Here is a 20,468-nt window from a genome sequence, read left to right on the forward strand (position 1 = left end):
TACCTGGATATGACTTCCTAAAAAGAAATTTGACAAGATGGCTTAAAAATATGTATACCCTGGGGGCGCCTAGGTGGCTCATTCGTTAAGCATCTGCCTTCGGCTCAGGTCACGATCCCAGGGTCCTGGGATCCAGCCCCGCATCGGGCTCCCTGCTCGGCGGGAAGCCTGCTTCTCCCTCTCCCACTCCCTCCGCTTGTGTTCCCTCTCTCGCTGTGTCTCTCTGTCAAATAAATAAATAAAATCTTTAAAAATATATATATATGTATACCCTGGGGTGCCTGGGTGGCTCACTGGGTTAAGCGTCTGCCTTCAGCTCAGGTCATGATCTCAGGGTCCTGGGATCGAGCCCCATGCTCCCTGCTTCTCCTTCTCCCTCCGCTCCTCCCCCCGCTCAGGCTCTCTCTCCCCCTCTCTCTCTCTCAAATAAATAAATAAAATTTAAAAAATATATATGTATACCCTTGGGGCTCCTGGGTGACTCAGTCAGTTAAGCGTCTGACTCTTGATGACTCTTGATCTCGGTTCAGGTTTTGATCTTGGGGTGGGTTGTGAATTTGAGCCCCATGTTGGGCTCCACTCTGGGCATGGAGCCTACTATAAACACACACACACGTACACACACACATCATTTTCTCAGGAATTTCTCTTAAGGAAATTATTAGAGATACAATCAGAGAACAAGTATCATTTCCATTGTTTGGGTGGGAATTAAAGTGCTAAACAAGGCAATGGCAACACCCATTAAGGTTCATCCAGAAGATTCTGAACAGCTATTAAACATCATATTGGGGCATGAAAAAGGGCTTATATATGACACAAAGAGGGGGATATGGGCTACAAATGGTATTGATCAGTAAAATTCGAGGTAAGTCTATAGACTTATTAATCATATTGTACTAATGTACTAATGTTAATTTCCAGGCCCAATAAAGTACTATGGTTATGTAAGATTTGTAATATTACCTACCATTGGGAGAAGCTGAGGGAAGGGTCCATGGGACCACTCTGTACTGTTTTTGTAACTTTTTTGAGTCTGTAATAATTTCAAAATAAGTTTTTTAAAAATTGTATTAGTTAGGACAGTCTGCTGCAACGAACATCCCCATTGTCTAAGGGGTTTACATCAACAAAGGGTGATTTCTTTTCTTCACACGCTACCAGGTTGTGTTACTCAGGGACCCAGGGATATGAAGGCTCTGACTTGACATGGGCCTCTATAGTTGCCAAGCAAGGAAAATGACACTTAGAGCATCTCCCTGAAGGTGACACTTGTGCCTAATATCCTTAGCCCAATCAAGTCATATGGTCACTACTAGCTTCACTTGGGAACAAAAGGAGCAGTCCTTTTTGGGCCGAGAACAAGTTTAGTGAGTACCACACTGTGCAGAAAACAATCCCGTTTCACAAAGATTTACATTATGTCTATAGATCTATTGATCAATTGATCAATCAATCAGTAGACAGTAGATGACTGGAATAAATAAATAAATTATACAGTGATGACCTTGAGTAGATTGTGGATGTCTCCTCTTGGTAATTTCTAAGTTTTCCACTTTCTAGAGTTTTTACATTTAAGCATGTGCTATAATCCAAGATAATGACCAAAATAGATGGAATTTAGATCAACCTCAAAGGAATAGTCTTAAGTAGGAGATGATGAGGATGAGAATTTGAGGAAGTAACACCCTTGTTTTTCTAGCCCCAGACATTTGTGATTTCAGTTTTAATCTCAGAGACATTTTATCAAGCGGGATTCTTGTTTACAAATGACATGCACCAGGGGCTCCCCGGCGGCTCAGTCGTTAAGCGTCTTCCTTCGGCTCAGGTCATGGTCCCAGGGTCCTGGGATCGAGCCCCGCATCGGGCTCCCTGCTCCACGGGAAACCTACTTCTCCCTCTCCCATTCCCCCTGCTTGTGTTCCCTCTCTCGCTGTCTCTCTCTCTGTCAAATAAATAAAATCTTAAAAAAAAAAAAAATGACATAAACCAGCCTGGGTGGTTTCTTTCTTTCTTTTTTTTTTTTTTAAGATTTTATTTATTTATTTGAGAGAGAGAGAGAATGAGAGATAGCACGAGAGGGAAGAGGGTCAGAGGGAGAAGCAGACTCCCTGCTGAGCAGGGAGCCCGATGTGGGACTCGATCCCAGGACTCCAGGATCATGACCTGAGCCCAAGGCAGTCGCTTAACCAACTGAGCCACCCAGGCGCCCCCTGAGTGGTTTCTGAATCAAAAGGACAATGGGTCTTGGATTCCTAGCCTGGCTCTGGAGTCAAAGTCCTGGATGTGAGAATATGATTGGCCGATTCCAAGTCACATGCTCATGTTCTTGTGCAAGGGATGCTGGGAAAGCTAATATTTAGCCTTTAGAATTTCAAAAGTTGGAGGTAGGAGAGAGATCCACAAATGCAGGAACAAGGTTCAGATGCTGAATAGACAAAATAAAGTTGGGGGGAGGGGTACCATAGTTTGAGAAAAGGGAGATCAGCTCTACCACCAACTTGCTATGTGACCTTGGGCAAAGGGGGGGGGCGCCCTCCCATTTCCTTCTCTGTGCCTCCATTTCTTCGGCTCTTTGTTAAAGGGGGCCTGAGTGATTTTCCTGATATTCGCGTATGAAACAGACATTTTACATATATTTTTTAAAGATTTTATTTATTGGGGCGCCTGGGTGGCTCAGTCGGTTAAGCGTCTGCCTTTGGCTCAGGTCATGATCCCAGGGTCCTGGGATCGAGCCCCGCATCGGGCTCCCTGCTCAGCAGGAAGCCTGCTTCTCCCTCTCCCTCTGCCTGCAGCTCCCCCTGCTTGTACTCTGTTTCTCGCTCTCTCGCTCTCTCTGTCAATAAATAAATAAAATCTTTAAGAAATAAAATGGATGTTAAATGATGCAGCTGCTGCAGAAAACAATACGGAGTTTCTTTGAACAATTAAAAATAGAATTACCAGCACCTGGCTAGCTGAGTCAGAAGTGCCTGCAACTCTTGCCCTCTGGGTTGTGAGTTCGAGCCACATGTTGGGTGTAGAGATGACTTAAACAAAACATAGAAAAAAAGAAAAAGAGAGCGCTATAATGGCAGGCGACTAGCAGTATCCACTGCCCCTGTAGACAGGTGTGCTATCCCCCCACCGTCTACCCACTGCGAGCCAGGACCACGAGTTGCAGTCAGGTCAGCCAAGGAGGACAGAGCGCAGATTCCAGGCAGGGTGTTGGGGTCGCTGAGCAGCCTAACACGCAGGATGGGAAGAGCAGACAGGACTGCAGGTGCCCCACAGGGATTCTGATGGCCTTTTCCTCCCTGGATGCCCCAGGGGTTCCTGGCAGCCAGGGTGTGGGCGGCTTGAAAGAGGGCTGGGAGGCCGTGCTGCCCTTGACTTACGTCCTGAGGCCAGGGCTCACCATGGCTGACGCAAGAAGCTGTGAAAGCCAAGGTTGCACGCGTGGCTTGGAGGAGATTTTCACCATGTTGGGGTTTTTTTTCCCCTCTCACTTATTTATTTCCCCTCCCTCCTTACTTCCCCTTTTCCTTTCTTTCTATGTTTCTTTTTCTTTCTTTTTTATTTTTAATCATGGCAAAATACACATAACATAAAATTTACCATCTTAACCATTTTAAGTGCATGGTTCAGTGGCATTAAGAACATTCACGTTGGGCGCCTGGGTGGCTCAGTCGTTAAGCATCTGATTTGGCTCAGGTCATGATCTTGGGGTCCTGGGATCGAGCCCCACCTCGGGCTCCCTGCTCCGCAGGAAGCCTGCTTCTCCCTCTCCCACTCCCCCTGCTTGTGTTCCTGCCCTCGCTGTGTCTCTCTCTGTCAAATAAATAAAATATTTTTATTTATTTATTTTTTAAATGTTTCATTTATTTATTCATGAGAGTCAGAGAGAGAGAAGCAGAGGCAGAGGGAGAAGCAGAGGCAGAGGGAGAAGCAGGCTCCCTGCCTAGCAGGGAGCCCGATGCGGGCCTCGATCCCAGGACCCCGGGATCATGATCCGAGCCGAAAGCAGACGCCCAACCATCTGAGCCACCCAGGCGCCCCAAATAAAATCTTTAAAAAAAAAAAAAAAACAGGGCGCCTGGGTGGCTCAGTTGGTTAAGCGACTGCCTTCGGCTCAGGTCATGATCCTGGAGTCCCAGGATCGAGTCCCGCGTCGGGCTCCCTGCTCGGCGGGGAGTCTGCTTCTCCCTCTGACCCTCTTCCCTCTCGTGCTCTCTATCTCTCATTCTCTCTCTCTCAAATAAATAAATAAAATCTAAAAAAATAAAAAATAAAATAAAACAAACATTCACGTTGTTGTGCAACAGTCACTACATCGACCTTCAAAACATTTCCATCTTCCCAAATTGAAACTGTCCTCATTAAACACCAACTCCCCCTCTCCCTCCCCCGGTACCCACCATTTTCTGTCTCCATAAATCTGACTCCTCTAGGGACTGCCTCTAAATGGAATTTGTCCTTTTGTGAATGGTTTGTTTGACTTTTTTCTTTTTTAAGATTTTATTTATTTTAGAGAGAGAGAGAGAGCAGGGGGAGGGGCAGAGGGAGAAGGAGAAAGCTTGTCAAGCAGACTCCGCTGAGTGCGGAGGCCGACGTGGGGCTCCATCTCACGACCCTGAGATCATGACCTGAGCCGAAATCAAGAGTCAGATGTTCAACCCACTGAGCCACCCCGGCGCCCCTTGTTTCACTTTTTTCTTAATCACATAAGTAATAATACATGAATAGGACACATCCTGGTATGGGCCAAACATCATAGGACACAGTGAAAGACACTTTCCCACTTGCCTCCTCAGATTGGAACCCGGGGCTATTTGTGTCCCTGGATGTAACCACATGCTGTGGACAGTGGAGTCCCAAGCTCTACCCATTTTCACTCCTGCCCACAAACTGTCAATGAACCTCGGTTGTTCAGGAGTCCTAGAAATTCACGGACACAGTCTGCTCTTAGCAATGCAGCTGGCGTGACCACCCGGGAGGCGGGATGCAAGCCCAGCTCCGCCATCCAGGGCCTTGTGCCTGGGAGGCCTCACACACCAGGCCTTTGTACACCAAGAACAGACTGCTGATAAAGGAAAGCCTGATCTTGGCCTTTGGGAACCCCATGGTGTCTCAGTCACACCTCAAGTACCTTGCACCTGTTCTTCCTGCTGCCCACATCACCCTTTTTTCAGCTAGGTCCTTTTTGTTATCCAGTCCTTAGCTCAAATGCCTCCATCCTCAGAGAAGCCTCTCCTCCTTCCCCATCTCAGCTCAGCCCAGGGGTGTGAGCGACGCTGCTAATATTATCTATCTTGCTCGGGGTGGTGGTTACACAGACAAGTACATATAAAATAAATCTCTGGTGGGACACCTGGGGGACTCAGTTGGTGAGGCGGCCTACACTTGGTCTCAGCTCAGGTTTTGATCTCAGGGTTGTGAGTTTGGGTTCTGGGCTCAGCAAGGAGTCTGCTTGAGATTCTCTGATTCTTTCTCCCTCTCCCTCTGCCCCTCCCCCTTGTGCTCTCTCTCTCTCTCTCTAAAATAAATAAATAAATCTTTAAAAAAAATCTATAGAGGGGCGCCCGGGTGGCTCAGTCGTTAAGCGTCTGCCCTCGGTTCAGGTCATGATCCCAGGTACCTGGGATCGAGCCCCGCATCGGGCTCCCTGCTCCGCGGGGAGTCAGCTTCCCCCTCTCCCACTCCCCCTGCTTGTGTTCCTCCTCTCGCTGTGTCTCTCTCTGTCAAATAAATAAATAAAATCTTTAAAAAAAATAAAAATTAAAAATAATTAAAAATAAAATAAAAATTAAAAAGTCAATAGGGGCGCCTGGGTGGCTCAGTCGTTAGATGTCTGCCTTTGGCTCGGGTCATGATCCCAGGGTCCTGGGATCGAGCCCCACATCAGGCTCCCTGCTCAGCGGGAAGCCTGCTTCTCCCTCTCCCACTCCCCCTGCTTATGTTCCCTCTCTCGCTGTGTCTCTCTGTCAAATAAATAAAATCTTTAAAAAAGGGGCGCTTGGGTGGCTCAGTTGGTTAAGCGACTGCCTTCGGCTCAGGTCATGGTCCTGGAGTCCCGGGATCGAGTCCCACATCGGGCTCCCTGCTCAGCAGGGAGTCTGCTTCTCCCTCTGACCCTCTTCCCTCTCGTGCTCTCTATCTCTCATTCTCTCTCTCTCTCAAATAAATAAATAAAATCTTTTTAAAAAATCTTTAAAAAAATAAATCTATAGAAATGAACACATAAGCTTTGTGCACTTCATTGCATGCATGTTATATCTCAGTTTTAAAAAGCTATAAAAAGAGGCACCTGGGTGGCTCAGTCAGTTAAGTGTCTGCCTTCAGCTTAGGTCATGATCCCTGGGATTGAGTCCCACATCAGGCTCCTTGCTCAGTGCGGAGCCTGCTTCTCCGTCTCCCTCTGCTGCTCCCCCTGCTTGTGCTCTCTCACTCTTGCTTAAATAAATAAATAAATAAATAAATAAATAAATAAATAAATAAATAAAATCTTTTTAAAAAAGTCATAAAAAGAGGCATGTCCCAGACTAACCACTCCTTTTTGTGTTATCACGAATTTGGTTATGGACAATCACCTCGTTGATTTACTTCATGCTATCTAATCCACTGGAACCTCAGCTCCTGGAGGGGTGGGATCTTTGTTTTGTTTCTGTAGTGGACAAGTAGAATGTTCCTGGGACAGAGTAGACACTCGGGAAAAGTTTGTTGAATGAGGAATAAATACAAGGAAACGGAGCCCCAGAAAGTGATTTGTCCAGGGTCCCAGAATTGACGTAATTGAGATGCAGAGCTGACTTCCCACTTCTGGCCAGATTTCCCATACCTGTGAAGCTTTCCAGTATCTTCCAGATTATTCCAGATATTCCAAAACCATTCAGGAAACTCTCCATCTGTGGGCAGGCTGTGAGCAATGCACTTCATGTGGATGTATTGTAGAAACCATCACAGGGAGAGGACTGTTCATGACCGAATTTTTCATTTCAGGATTCATGTGGATTAATAACTGGTGTGTGAGTTAAATATAAAGTATAACCAAAGAGGTGTAATCCCCGCTCTTGCCTGCTCTCCCTGCCCACACCTCAACTCTTGCCCAGGCCTCTCTCCCATCCCCATCCCATGACCTAATTAATGAGGCATCTGCCCAAATGACCACTTGGAGCCTGCCGCCCTCAGCCTCCATGACCTCGAATGCTTCTGACTGCCCTGGAAATAGATTCCTTCATTTGAAGGCCATGCCAAGGCCTCGGGTGTCCAGCCTGTTTTTACTGCAGCTTCCCAGCGTTCCACATGTGTGCCCCACCCTTCAGCTAACCTCTCTCCGTCTCCACCTCACTGCCTCTCCTGCCATTTCTAGGCAGTTTTAGGTTGACAGAAAAATTGAGTGGAACATGCAGAGATTTCCCATATACCACTGCTCCCCACACGTGCACAGCCTCCCCACTATCAACAGCCCCACCAGAGGGGTGCGTTTGTTACAAAGGATGACACGCTGATGCACCATTACCACCCAGAGTCCATGGTATACATTAGAGCTCACTCTCCAAGTGTTAACATTCTTTGAATTTGGACAAATGTATGACATGTATTCTATAATATAGAATATTTCCACTGCCCTAAAAAAACCTCTGTGCTCCACGTTTTCATCCCCCCTCCCCTGCCACCATATGACACCTGGCAACCACTCATCTGTTTACCATCTTCATAGTTCTGCCTTTTCCAGAATGTCATCCGTACAGCTGGAAGTGTGCAGTATGTTGTTTTTTCAGACCAGCTTCTTTTACTTGTTAATATGCATTTATGCTTCCTGCATGTCTTTTCATGGCTTGATAGAACATTTCTTTTTAGTATGAATGTGCCATTGGCTGGATGTATCACAGTTTATTTAGTCATTGACCTGCTGAAGGATGTCTTGGTTGTCTCCATGTTTGAGCCATTATGAATAGTGTTGCTGTAAACGTCCGCATGCAGGTTTTTGTGTGGACTTAAATTCTCATCTCATGTGGGTAAATATCAAGGAGTGTGATTGCTGGATCATATGGTAAGAGTGTGTTTACTTTTGGAAGAAATTGCCAAACTAACTTCCAAAGTGGCTGCACCATTTTGCATTCCCACCAGCATGAGGGTTCCAATTTCTCCACATCCTCACCAACACTTGTGATTTTCTGGTCTTGGCTTTTTAAAAATTGTTATAATAGCCATGCCCATGGGGATGAAGTACATGGGATCTTGCTGTCATTTTGATTTGCGTTTCCCTAATGATTAGTAATGAATATCTTGTCATGCCCTTACTGGCTATTTTTAAAAAAATTTTTTTAAAGATTTTATTTATTTATTTGACACAGAGAGAGCGAGAGCAAGACCACAAGCAGGGGGGGCAACACACAGAGGGAGAGGGAGAAGCAGGCTCCCCGTGGAGCAGGGAGCCCGATGCGGGGCTCGATCCCAGGACCCTGGGATCATGACCTGAGCCGAAGGCAGATGCCTAACTGACCGAGCTTCCCAGATGCCCCTTACTGGTCATTTTTATATCTTCTTTGGAGAAATGTGTATTCAAGTCTTTTGCTCATTTTTAAAATTGGATTGTCTGTTTTGTTGTTGAGTTGTAGGGGTTCTTTATGTATGTTGGATGCTAGACCCTTATCAGATATAGGATGTGCAATTATTTGCTCTGATTCCATATGTTGCCTTTTCATTCTGTTGAGAGTGTCCATCTGAGGCATGATAGTTTTTAATTTTTCTGAAATCCACCTTACCTATTTTTTCCTTTATTGCCTGTGCTTTCGGTGTCACATCCAAGAAATGATTGCTAAATCCAATGTCATGAAGCTTTATCCCTATTTCTCCCTTCTAAGAGTTTTATAGTTTTAGCTCTTCCTTTTACATCTGTGCTCCAGTTTGAGTTAATTTTTGTTTTTTTTTTTTGTTGTTGTTTGTTTTTTTTTTTTTAAAGATTTATTTATTTATTTATTTATTTGAGAGAGAGAGAATGAGAGAGATAGAGAGCACGAGAGGGCAGAGGGTCAGAGGGAGAAGCAGACTCCCTGCCAAGCAGGGAGCCTGATGTGGGACTCGATCCTGGGACTTCAGGATCATGGCCTGAGCCGAAGGCAGTCGCTTAACCAACTGAGCCACCCAGGCACCCGAGTTAATTTTTGTACCTGCTGAAAGTAAGACGTGTCCAACTACATTACTGTGCATGTGAATATCCAGTTTTCCCAACACCATTTGTTGAAAAGACTGCCCTTACCTCATTGAATGATCTTCACGCCCTTGTGAAAATTCACTGGACCAGATATGCATGGTTTATTTCTGGGCTACCTACCCTAGTCCATTGGTCTATGTGTCTGTCTTTATGCCAGCACCATACTGTTTTGATTCCCGTGGCCTTCAGTTTTGAAATCAGGAAGTGGAAGACTTCCGACTTTGTTCTTAAGATCGTTTTGGCTATTTGGGGTCTTTTGAGATTCTATATGAATTTTAGGGTGAATTTTTCTATTTCTGCTAATAATGTCATGGGGAATTTGATAAGGATTACACTGAGTCTGTAGACTGCTTTGGGTAGTGGTGACATTTTAACAATGTGAAGTCTTCCAATCAATGAACTTGTGATGTCTTTCCATTTATTTGTGTCTTTCTGAAATTTTTTAAAAGATTTTATTTATTTATTTGACAGAGAGAGAGTGTGAGAGCACAAGCAGGGAGAGCGGTCGGCAGAGGGAGAAGGAGAAGCAGGCTCCCCGGCTGAGCAGGGCGATGGAAGTGGGGCTCGATCCCAGGACCCTGGGATCAAGACCTTGAGCCGAAGGCAGACACTTAACGACTGAGCCACCCAGGTGCTCCTGAATTTCACTCAGGAATATTTTTTAGCGTTCAGTGTTTAAGTCTTTTTTCTTAAAGATTTTATTTATTTATTTAGCCCCTGAGGGCAGTGGGGAGGGGCAGAAGGGAGAGAGAGAATTCCAAGCTGACTCTGCACTGGGCGCAGAGCCCAACATGGGGCTTGATCTCACAACCCCGAGATCATGACCTGAGCTGAAGGCAGACACCTAATGGACTGAGCCACCCAGTCAGTCGCCCCATCTGTTCTGTTTGAAAGGTGCTGTTCTGGGGCGCCTGGGTGGCTCAGTAGGTTAAGCGACTGCCTTCGGCTCAAATCATGATCCCAGGGTCTTGGGATCGAGCCCCGCATCGGGCTCCTTGCTCAGTGGGAAGCCTGCTTCTCCCTCTCCCTTTACTTGCTACTCCACCAGCTTATGCTCTCTCATTCTCTCTGTGAAATAAATAAAAATTCAAAAAAAAAAACCAAACCCAAAAAAGAAAGGTGCTGTTCTGTTTGAAAGGAAACACTGTCAGCCCGAGGTCAAAGTTGAGTTCTGCATTATCAAAATCCCAACCAAAGTGGAATTCAGAAACAGTGCATCTCTGATATGGCAGCCACGCCAATGATAATTTCTTTTGTTTTCACTTATTTATTTTACCCTTACCACAGCCAGGTGCTGGAGATAGAAGCAATGATCTCAGCTCTCACTTGGCTAATGGGCATCTTATGGAGATAACTGATGGCCCAATAGAGTCAGGTCCTTAATCGCACCTATTGGAAGCCTCCCAGGCACCACCTATTGGAAGGCTCCCAGGCACCCGTGATTGCTCACCTTCTCTCTGCAGATTGCTGGGCCAAAGGGCAGGCTGCAGCTGCCATGGCTCACTGCTGCCAAAAGGCCAGGCTCCTCTGGGCAGAGGCCTATTCTGGTCTGAGCCTCCTGATGAATCAGAAGTAAAAACCAGGACAAGGCAGGCTGTCTGTTAGAATGAGGACTATGCAAGCCTGGCCACTTTCAAATGAAATGGATTCTATGGAAGGATTTTTGTTTGTTTAGAAAACTAACACTTATTGTTAGATTGAAGGTGTAATACAGGTTTCTAAAAATGTGGCAGTGAGAATACCAGCATAAAAAAAAAAAAGAAATTTGAGGGGTGCCTTGCTGGCTATCGGTAGAGCGTGCGACTCTTGGGGCTGTAACTTTGAGCCCCACACTGGGTGTAGAAATGACTTAAAAATAAAATCCTCAAGAAAAGAGGCTCCTGGGTGTTTCAGTCAGTTAGGCTTCTGCCTTCGGCTCAGGTCATGATCTCAGGGTCCTGGGATTGAGCCCTGCCTCTGGGTCCCTGCTCAGCGGGGAGCCTGCTTCTCCCTCTCCCTCTGCTGCTCCCCCTGCTTGTGCTCATTTGCTCACACACTCTCTCTCAAATAAATAAATAAGATCTTAAAAAAAAAATCCTCGGGCGCCTGGGTGGCTCAGTTGGTTAAGCGACTGCCTTCAGCTCAGGTCATGGTCCTGGAGTCCCGGGATCAAGTCCCACATCAGGCTCCCTGCTCGCTCGGCAGGGAGTCTGCTTCTCCCTCTGACCCTCCCCCCTCTCATGTGCTCTCTCTCTCTCTCTCAAATAAATAAATAAAATCTTAAAAAAAAATCCTCAAAAAAAAAAGAAAAAGAAAAAAGAAACTTGAGCTAAAAACAACCTGAATTCATCACTGGCAATATTACATAACAATTTTTGTGAATTATTTTTTAGTGTCTTCAAGGAAGCAGGTCTTCCCTGAAAGAGAAAAAAAAAATGATGCAGTCATAGCCAAAAAAAAGGGCAAATCCATATATGGTGTTTATTGTGTGCCAAGCATGGCTCCACTCTATACATTTATGTATTAATTTACTTCTCACAACACCACTATGAGCTAGTTGCAAATGGAGGCTCTGGTCAATAGCAGCAGAGAAATTAAAAGCAGCATGACTCCATCCTTAAGGCAATATAAGACCATATTCTTGCGTGCCAGGAACAGAAGGGGCCTTGGGATTTCCACAGACAGGTCAAAGGGAGACCCTGTCCAGGACTGGGCATCCCCGAAATGTTCTTCACTGACATTTTATGGCCCTTTTCCAGGCCTCCCCTGACATCTCTGAGGAACTAGCTTTGGAAGACATATTAAGCTGAGTCCCTTTCCAGAAGAGAGCTTCTTCTTGGTAACTTTTTCCAGGCCTGGTGGGGAAAAAGGGCCTCCTACTACCACATGAATAAGAGAAAACTGGGCTCACAACAGAAACTGAGCTTGTTAGGTATTGTGATTTTTCTGAAGGGAAATAAAACCTAGTGCTCTTGATGGACCCCCCCCCAAAAAAAGTAGCATCCATTAGGGATGGGCTTTGATGGTAACGTTCATAAATGTGGCAAAAACTCCCACACCTTGCCCATCCTTACAAATTTTCCCAGGTGAGGGGCGCCTGGCTGGCTCAGTCAGTTAAGCGTCTGCCTTCAGCTCAGGTCATGATCCCAGGGTCCTGGGATTAAGCCCTGCATCGGGCTCCCTGCTCAGCAGGAGACTGCTTCTCTCTCTCCCTGCTGCTCCCCCTGCTTGTACTCTCTCTCTGTCAAATAACTAAAATCTTAAAAAAACCCAACAACACAAGTTTTCCTAGGTAACTGCTAATTATCTCATTTGACCCCACAAGGAACCTGCCAAGTAAGGGAAGCAAGCATTATTTCCTCCCCTTTCCATGTCGGAAAAGCTCATTTACTCACCCAGGGTCTGCCTGGTTCCGAAGCTGGGGCTCTTAACTGCTCTTTCTTACCCTGATTAATCACCTCCCCCCCCCTCCCCCGCAGTACCTTCTGCCAAGCTCTAGTCGGTAAAACCTCAGAGAACTCTCCTCATTCCCGGGAGACCCCTCCAAGACTGCCAGACCCTTCGTGGGGTTCAGGCAAGATTCTCATACGTGCCTTTTTGGCAAGGGGCCTTGGAAACTTCATTAATTCCAAAAGAGACTCTTTTTTTTTTTTTAAGATTTTATTTATTTGACAGAGAGGGCGAGAGAGAGGGAGAGAAAGGACACATGAGCAGGGGGAGCGGCAGAAGCAGGCTCCGCTCTACGCAAGGAGTTCAATGCGGGGATCCATCCCAGGACCCTGGGATCTTGACCCCAGCCCAAGGCAGACGGTTAACCGACTGAGCCACCCAGGTGCCCCAAGACTCTTGATTTTTTTTTTTAAGATTTTATTTATTTATTTGAGAGAGAGAGAGCATGAGAGGGGGTAGGGTCACAGGGAGAAGCAGACTCCCTGCTGAGCGGGGAGCCCGACGCGGGACTTCATCCCGAGACTCCAGGATCATGACCTGAGCTGAAGGCAGTCGCTTAACCAACTGAGCCACCCAGGCGCCCGAGACTCTTTTGATTCTTAAAAGCTGCTCTCCATTAGCCCTCTCTGATTAAGGCAATCAGGTTCAACTCTAAAAGGTGTTTTGTTTGGTTTTGCTTTGGGGAGAGGAAGCAGCCTGTTTAACATCTTCTCCTAAAAGAATAAATCTGTATTTATGTCCAGACCCCGACTGGATCAATTGATTTTAGAGATGTTTTTGCTCGTATTCATCCAAGTGCGGGATCCCACAAAACAAGATCAGTTTGGGGCTGAATGTTTGTGAAGATTTTATTTAAATTCCTCACCGAGTACTGTTTAGACCAATTCTGAAGAATCGTCTCAAAACTATATGGGATTAAACTCAGTTAAAATCTATATACGATTCCTAGAAAAGAAAAGGCAAGTGGAGAAAGGACCGGGTAAGGTTTCCGACATGTCTAGTTTTTCCTTTGGAGGCAGAGGGAAGTTGGTCATTAGCCTATTAGATAATTTGGAAGCAAGTTTTGGAAAAGACTGGAATCCGAGTCAGGGCTTCACGGGTTAAATAGGCCTTGTCACATCGGCCGTTCGAAACTCCTCCTCTCGAAACTCCTCCTCCCGCAGTGAGGTGAAGATATTCGAAAATCACCCCACCGCAAACTCCTCCCCCTGCGAGGAAACACATAGAAATGCTGCAAATGACTGGGGCCCCGCATGCATTTGCCGCCCGAGCGCTCGAAGCCCCGGTTTTCTGCGCGGACTTTTCGGACCGAAGCCCGGGCTGGCACTTTCGGGGGCGGAGGCTGGGAGCATGAAACCCGCGGGCTGGGGGCTGTGCTGGGCCGCCGCCCTGCTTCTCGCAGCTACGGGGACGGCAGGTAAGGCTGGCTCCAGGCGCCCGCGTGCAGTGGGGTGACCCCTTCAGAACTCGGGGAGCCCCCTTGGTAATTCTGGGAGCTGCGGAAAATCACCCCATCCTTGTCAGATGTGTAGGAAAATGGCACGAAGTCCTTTCCAAACGGCTGGAGGGAGTGTTGAAGGGATCGCGAGGTTTGGGGTGTGGGGGAGTCACGAGAAGCGGGGTGAGGCTTTCCCCATAAGTCTCCGCCGGACGGGAGGACCCCCTTGTCTTCCTCAGAGCGGGACACGGGGCTCTCCAGTTCTCGGGAGGCAGGGACCCCCCACCGAGTTGTTCTGGGGTGAGGAGTACCAGAAGCCCGGGGGCTCGGCCCGGGGGGCGGGTCCCTGCGGGCGCCCTCGCGTCCACGCGCGGACAGGAATGCCGCAGGCGGCTCAGGTGGCTTTGTAGCCCGCGTGGAGCCCTGGGTCCGACGCGGAGTTTCCTAGAGCGGAGCGCACTCACGCTTCGGCCGGCGGCCACCGCCTCCAGCCCCGCCTCCGGCCCTGAGGGCCAGTCCCCGAGCTCCCATTGGGCGCGATTGGAACACGCGAGCCTCGAGCCACTCCCCTTGGCCAATGAGGGGCGGTGGATGCGGGCCGGGGGCAGCGCGGGGAGGGGCTGGGACACCCGCTGGGCGGGGCTCGAGGTGAGGCTGGGGACTCCCGCCGCAGCTAGTTCGGCTGAGGGTCGGCCGGCGTTCCCTCGCCGTCGGTCCGGGGCGCCTGTCACAACGCGTCCCGGGCCCCCGGGGTCGTCTCCGCGAGCCTGGGCGAGGTGCCCTCCGCGATCTGGGGCGAGCCCATTTAGTTCTGCAGGCCGCCCTCGCTGCCCCGGCCTGGGTAGTTTACCTACGCGCCCCCCAGAGCCTCGGTTCCTTCCCGAGCCGAAACGTGGCCTCCTCGGTCGCCAGCGAAGGGAAATTCGCGGAGACCTTCAACCGGGGCAGGGACCGGGAGGAGGCAACGTCGGACGGATCCCTCAGGGTGGCCTTTTTTGTTCAGAAGCTGTGAATGGGTGTAGTTGAGCTGTCCGCACGACGATGTTTCCTTTTTGAGGGGGGGGGTGGGTCCGATTTAGATTTGGTGAAGAGACTAGTGGGTGCGTGATCCTGAGTTATCCAGTGGTTTTAAGTGAGTTGCCAGAGGCATTTGACCTCGCCCTGGAGATGAGCTAAATGGTTCTTTTCCTATTTAGAACCAGAGCAGCCCCTGAGAGAATTGGGATTATCTGATAACAGGATCGCAGGAAACTTTTTTATCGACGGGAGGGGAGGGGCGGCTTTGTGCGGGGAGCTGTGAACTCTTGGAATTCCTATCCGTGACACATCAGTTTTCTCTGAGGGGAGGAAGGAAGGCTGCTGCCCTATAGCTCAGGGTTATTGCGATAACTCTGCCACCCAGTTGTGTGAAGAGGAGGGAGTGGGGCTTGTCAAGAGGCCTTTAATTGACTTGCATTTCAAAAGCTGATGGACTCCATCCCTAAGAGGAAATAATGGCAGTCAAGTCTTGAGCAAGATGCGAGGTTTACTTTAGTTTCCGCTCTCTTTGGGGTTCTGAGAGAACTGCAGCAGGAGGAGTTTCTGGCCAGTGTGACCGGGCTGGTTAACCCTTGAAGCCCAGACTCGGATTCTGGTCTTGTCCAGAGCTGCTCCGGGGTCAGCTGCTTGATTTGTCCAGTTTTGGTATTCCTTTGATGAGCTGTGCCCCCAAATTTGGAAGTGCACCTCCCGAAAGATCTCTTTCGATTCTCTCAACTCTGATTTTTTCATCCCTAAGGGGAACTAATGACGGTGAAGTCTTGAGCAAGATGTGTTGCTTTACTTTAGGTTTCTTTATCACTCAGTAGCCTCCTGTCTTCTCAGGGAGGCTCAGAGTCCTGATGTGTTCGCCAGACTCCTGAGAGCTAGCAGCTACTTCTCCTCTGGTGTTAACAGGATGATGTATATTTGTAGCAGCCCTGGCTGCTGTCTTTAAAGCATTTTGGGGGGGTCGAGGGGGATGGGATTTCTTGTTCTTTTTCCTTGGAAATGGGAGTTGTTGGAATCTGAACTGCATGCCTTCACTTAGCCATTTCAAAACCACTTAACAGTCGTGTGCAGAGTATCAGGTATGCCCAGGGCACACCCAAATTCAGAAAAGTAGAGCATCTCCCTAAGAGCTGTGTCTGTTTTAGCAACATGAACCAGGGAGATTCATTGGTCATTGCTGGGCATATTTTTCTTCCAGGGCAACACTGGAAAAAGACAGGGAGAACTTTTTCTTTTTTGGAGACTGAAGACCTTTAAGGGGAGTTACGTAGATCATTCTGTCTTTCCAGGATATTCCTGCCTTGATAAGATCCAAATCTAGATGCCTTTATTGCTTAGTGCTTTGATGGCCCTTCACATTCCTTGTTAAGTACATTAATAGAATCCGTACTTTCCCTGGATGTCAATCACGTGATATTTGTTGATAAAACACCGTGGACCGTGGAGGTAACTGGCAATGAACAATCACGGAAACAAACCTCTCCCCAAAGGAGCTGACAACAAAATCTTCCACTGAGATCACGCCTGAGTAAAATGCTTTGGCATCACCTAGTTTGGAAAAACACACTGGTAAATTGATTTCTTGTTCATATTCAGCTGAGTCTGTTAGCGCCAGCCATTTCTTTTTTTCAAGGAAACGATCCTGTCTATAATTCTGATTTTCCTGAGCAACAACTATCTTCAGTAGCATGGGAAAGAAAACATCGAAAGCATTTACCACCTCATTTGTGTGCTGGAGAGAAAGCAGAACTGGGTCTTCTCCTTTTCTGGCTTGTTCCTGGCTTGTTACATGTGACAAGAGAGATTTAAAAGCTAGAGTTTAGAGATTTGGGCACTGGGGGGTGTGGGTGTGTGTGGTTCCTGGGTAATTTTAGGCATCCCCAGCATGAGAAGATACCAATGGGGTGCTCCAGTTTGGCTTTTACTGGACTGCAAATGAAACTGACAAGGAAAACACAAACCTTGCTTCAGCAACGGGGAGGAAGCCCTGAGGTTTCTTTGGGCGGTGGTGGTGCTCGGAACAGGACTGGTTCTGTCCCCTTGCTCAGAATGGTGTTGTCTGCTGTGGGGACTCCCATCTGATGTCCTGTCACTAGGTGCTTGCTGTTCCTGATGCCTGTCCCCAGTAGCAAGGCCATGGGATTTATTAATTTCCCAGCTGACTGTTGCCGGGCTGCACCTGTAACAGCAAAATCCATTAGCTTCTCATTCAAACGTTATCCAGAGCTGTTGGCCAGCTACTGGATGACCTGTCCTGATAAAAGGTAAGGGTGGGGTCTTCCTGTTGGTGAGGTCTTCAGCCATCTTTGGCTAGCAAATATTTGGAGTGTTGGGGGGGAAGACTGATGTCCAGGGAAGGGGTTTATTATTATTATTATTTTTTAAAGATTTTATTTATTTATTTGACAGAGAGAGACACAGCGAGAGAGGGAACACAAGCAGGGGAAGCGGGAGAGGGAGAAGCAGGCTTCCCGAGGAGCAGGGAGCCCGATGTGGGGCTCGATCCCAGGACCCTGGGATCACGACCTGAGCCGAAGGCAGACGCTTAACGACTGAGCCACCCAGGCGCCCCCGGATTTATTATTCTTTATCCTGCTTTAAAGGGCTTTAAGGTGTTATTACTATTTCCAGTCTTTCCGGTGGCATGTTTTGTTGTTAAAACTAAGGCTTTGTGCAAAGGTTGGGAGGGCAGAGCAGCGGATTTGTGGTAATGGAAGTTGTGATCCCCTAGGGGATGAAGGTAGGACAGAAGCTCCTCCTCCAAGGTCCTTATGGCCAATGCCCTTTGCCTGAACTTCCTTTTTAATTTTTTCTGAGAGTCCTCAAATTCCAATTGCTTTTTACCCACTCTGTGGGCCAATAGCGAGAAGTGAGTCATATCCGTTTTTGGCACAATTACCATTCAGCTGTGAGTCAGTGGGGTGTGGGGTGTACTGTGGAGGCAGCTCCGAGGGAGTCATCCTGTTCAGATCAGTAGTTGGGCAATTCCATTATCAGTCTGTGTAACCACAGCACATTCCAAAGCTCAACACATTCCCTTCTCTCTTATTTTCTCTCTCTTACTCATTCTCCTCATCACCTAGGCTGTCCACCATGGCCACCTCAAGCATGGCCTCCTTGTAATCCAGCTTCCCAGTCCTTTGATTCTTCCAAGCCCTCCTTGTATTTCTCTATCATTATCACCACTATTCTCCTTTCAACCCCCCTCAGATCTCTTCTAATATCCCCTGACTGGTTCCTAACCTCTGGCAGGAGCACGGGACTTGCACTTTGAAGACCCAGACTTTGTTGGCTTTTATTTATTTATCTTTGAATTTTCTTTTAAGTAATCTCTACACCCAATGTGGGGCTCGAACTTATGACTCTGAGATCAAGAGTCGCCTGCTCTTCTGACAGAGCCAGCCAGGTGCCCCTGTTTGCTTTTTAAAATGAGGTATAGGGGCGCCTGGGTGGCCCAGTCGTTAAGCGTCTGCCTTCGGCTCAGGTCATGATCCCAGGGTCCTGGGATCGAGCCCCGCATCGGGCTCCCTGCTCCGCGGGAAGCCTGCTTCTCCCTCTCCCACTCCCCCTGCTTGTGTTCCTGCTCTCTCTGTATCTGTCTCTGTCAAATAAATAAATAAAATCTTTTTTTTTTAAGATTTTATTTATTTATTTGAGAGAGAGAGAGCATGAGAGAGAGCATGAGAGGGAAGAGGGTCAGAGGGAGAAGCAGACTCCCTGCTGAGCAGGGAGCCCGATGCGGGACTCGATCCCGGGACTCCAGGATCATGACCTGAGCCGAAGGCAGTCGCTCAACCAACTGAGCCACCCAGGCGCCCTAAATAAATAAAATCTTTAAAAATAAAAATAAAAAAATAAAATGAGGTATAACTGGGGCACCTGGGTGGCTCAGTTGGTTAATAGTATGCCTTCGGCTCAGGTCATGATCCCAGGGTCCTGGGTTCGAGTCCCACATCAGGTTACCTACTCAGCGGGGAGCCTGCTTCTCCCTCTCCCTCTGCCTGCCGCTCCTCCTGCTTGTGTTCTCTCTCTCTCCCTCTCTCTCTTTCTCTCTTGCTCGATCGCCCTGTCAAATAAATAAAATCTTTTAGAAAATGAGGTATAACTGACATACTATAAAATGGACAGATATTAAGTGAACAGCTCAGTGAGTTTTGATAAATGTCTACCTCCATGTAACCACCTCCCATTAGGACATAGAACATTTCTAACTTCCTAGAAAGTTCTCTTGTGCCCCCTTTCTAGTTTAATTACCACACCTACACACCAGAGGCAACCACTAATCTGAGTTTTATCATTAGAGATTGGTTTTACCTGAACTACAACTTCACATAAATAGTACATACCTTTTTTTTAAAGATTTTATTTATTTATTTGAGAAAGAGCGGAGTGAAAGAGCATGAGTGGGGGTGGAGGGGCAGAGGGAGAGGGAGAAGCAGGCTCCCCACTGAGCAGTGAGCCCGATGCGGAGCTCGATCCCAGGACCCCGATGCGGGGCTCGATCCCAGGACCCCGATGCGGGGCTCGATCCCAGGACCCCGATGCGGGGCTCGATCCCAGGACCCCGATGCGGGGCTCGATCCCAGGACCCCGATGCGGGGCTCGATCCCAGGACCCTTGGATCATGACTGTAGCCGAAGGCAGACACTTAACCGACTGAGCCACGCGGGCGTCCCCAGAGTACGTACCCTTGAGCAAAGGAAGCCAGACACATAATGTTTCAGAGATTCATCCCTGTCGGTGCGTTCACCAGCCATTTGTCCCTTTTTATTGCTGAGACGTGTCCCGTTGGACGAATACTCCCCCTGTCTGTTTTTAAGCTGATGTTTGTTACATCAGTATGTGTGTGGGCTCCTTTTTGTCCTGTTCCTTAATCCTCAAAACAGTCTCACAAATAGGGACTCCTCTTCTCCCCCATTTTACAGATAAAGAACTGAGACCTGGAAGGATTAAGTCAGTAGCCCAAGTCGATCTACTTCAATGGCCCAGAAAGCCATTTAAACCTAGGTCTGTCTGACACCTCACTCCACGACCTCTCAGGGAGTCTGCATGGAAGGGCTGGGTGAGCCATCAAAGTAGGAATGATAAAGGGGCACATATTTGAGAACTGCAAAACATGGATGCATACATACACAAATACAGACACTCCTCATTTTTTTTTAAAAAGTTTGATATATTTAAGTAATCTTTGCACCCAATATGGGGCTTGAACCCATGACCCCGAGATCAAGAGTCCCATGCTCCTCAGACCCATCCAGCCATGCGCCCCCAGACACACCTCACTTTATAGTGCTTAGATACTGCCTTTCTTTACAAATGGAAGGTTTTGGCAACTCCTTGTGGAGCAAGTCTACATTTTTCCCACACCTTTGCTCA

The 20,468-nt window shown here is 47.8% G+C and overlaps 1 protein-coding gene across 1 annotated transcript in view; it reads left to right on the top strand.

The window, feature by feature from the left end:
• The first annotated feature begins 13,836 nt into the window (after positions 1-13,836).
• Positions 13,837-20,468, top strand: part of LDLR (low density lipoprotein receptor) — a 34,634-nt gene continuing 28,002 nt past the window's right edge. The window contains exon 1 of the mRNA XM_027584763.2: positions 13,837-14,042. Within this exon, the coding sequence (XP_027440564.1) occupies positions 13,976-14,042 (67 nt within the window). The 5' untranslated portion in view covers positions 13,837-13,975. The remainder of the gene's footprint in view (positions 14,043-20,468) is intronic.

The sequence above is a fragment of the Zalophus californianus genome, chromosome 1 (genome assembly GCF_009762305.2).
Source record: "Zalophus californianus isolate mZalCal1 chromosome 1, mZalCal1.pri.v2, whole genome shotgun sequence".
Taxonomy (NCBI): domain Eukaryota; kingdom Metazoa; phylum Chordata; class Mammalia; order Carnivora; family Otariidae; genus Zalophus; species Zalophus californianus.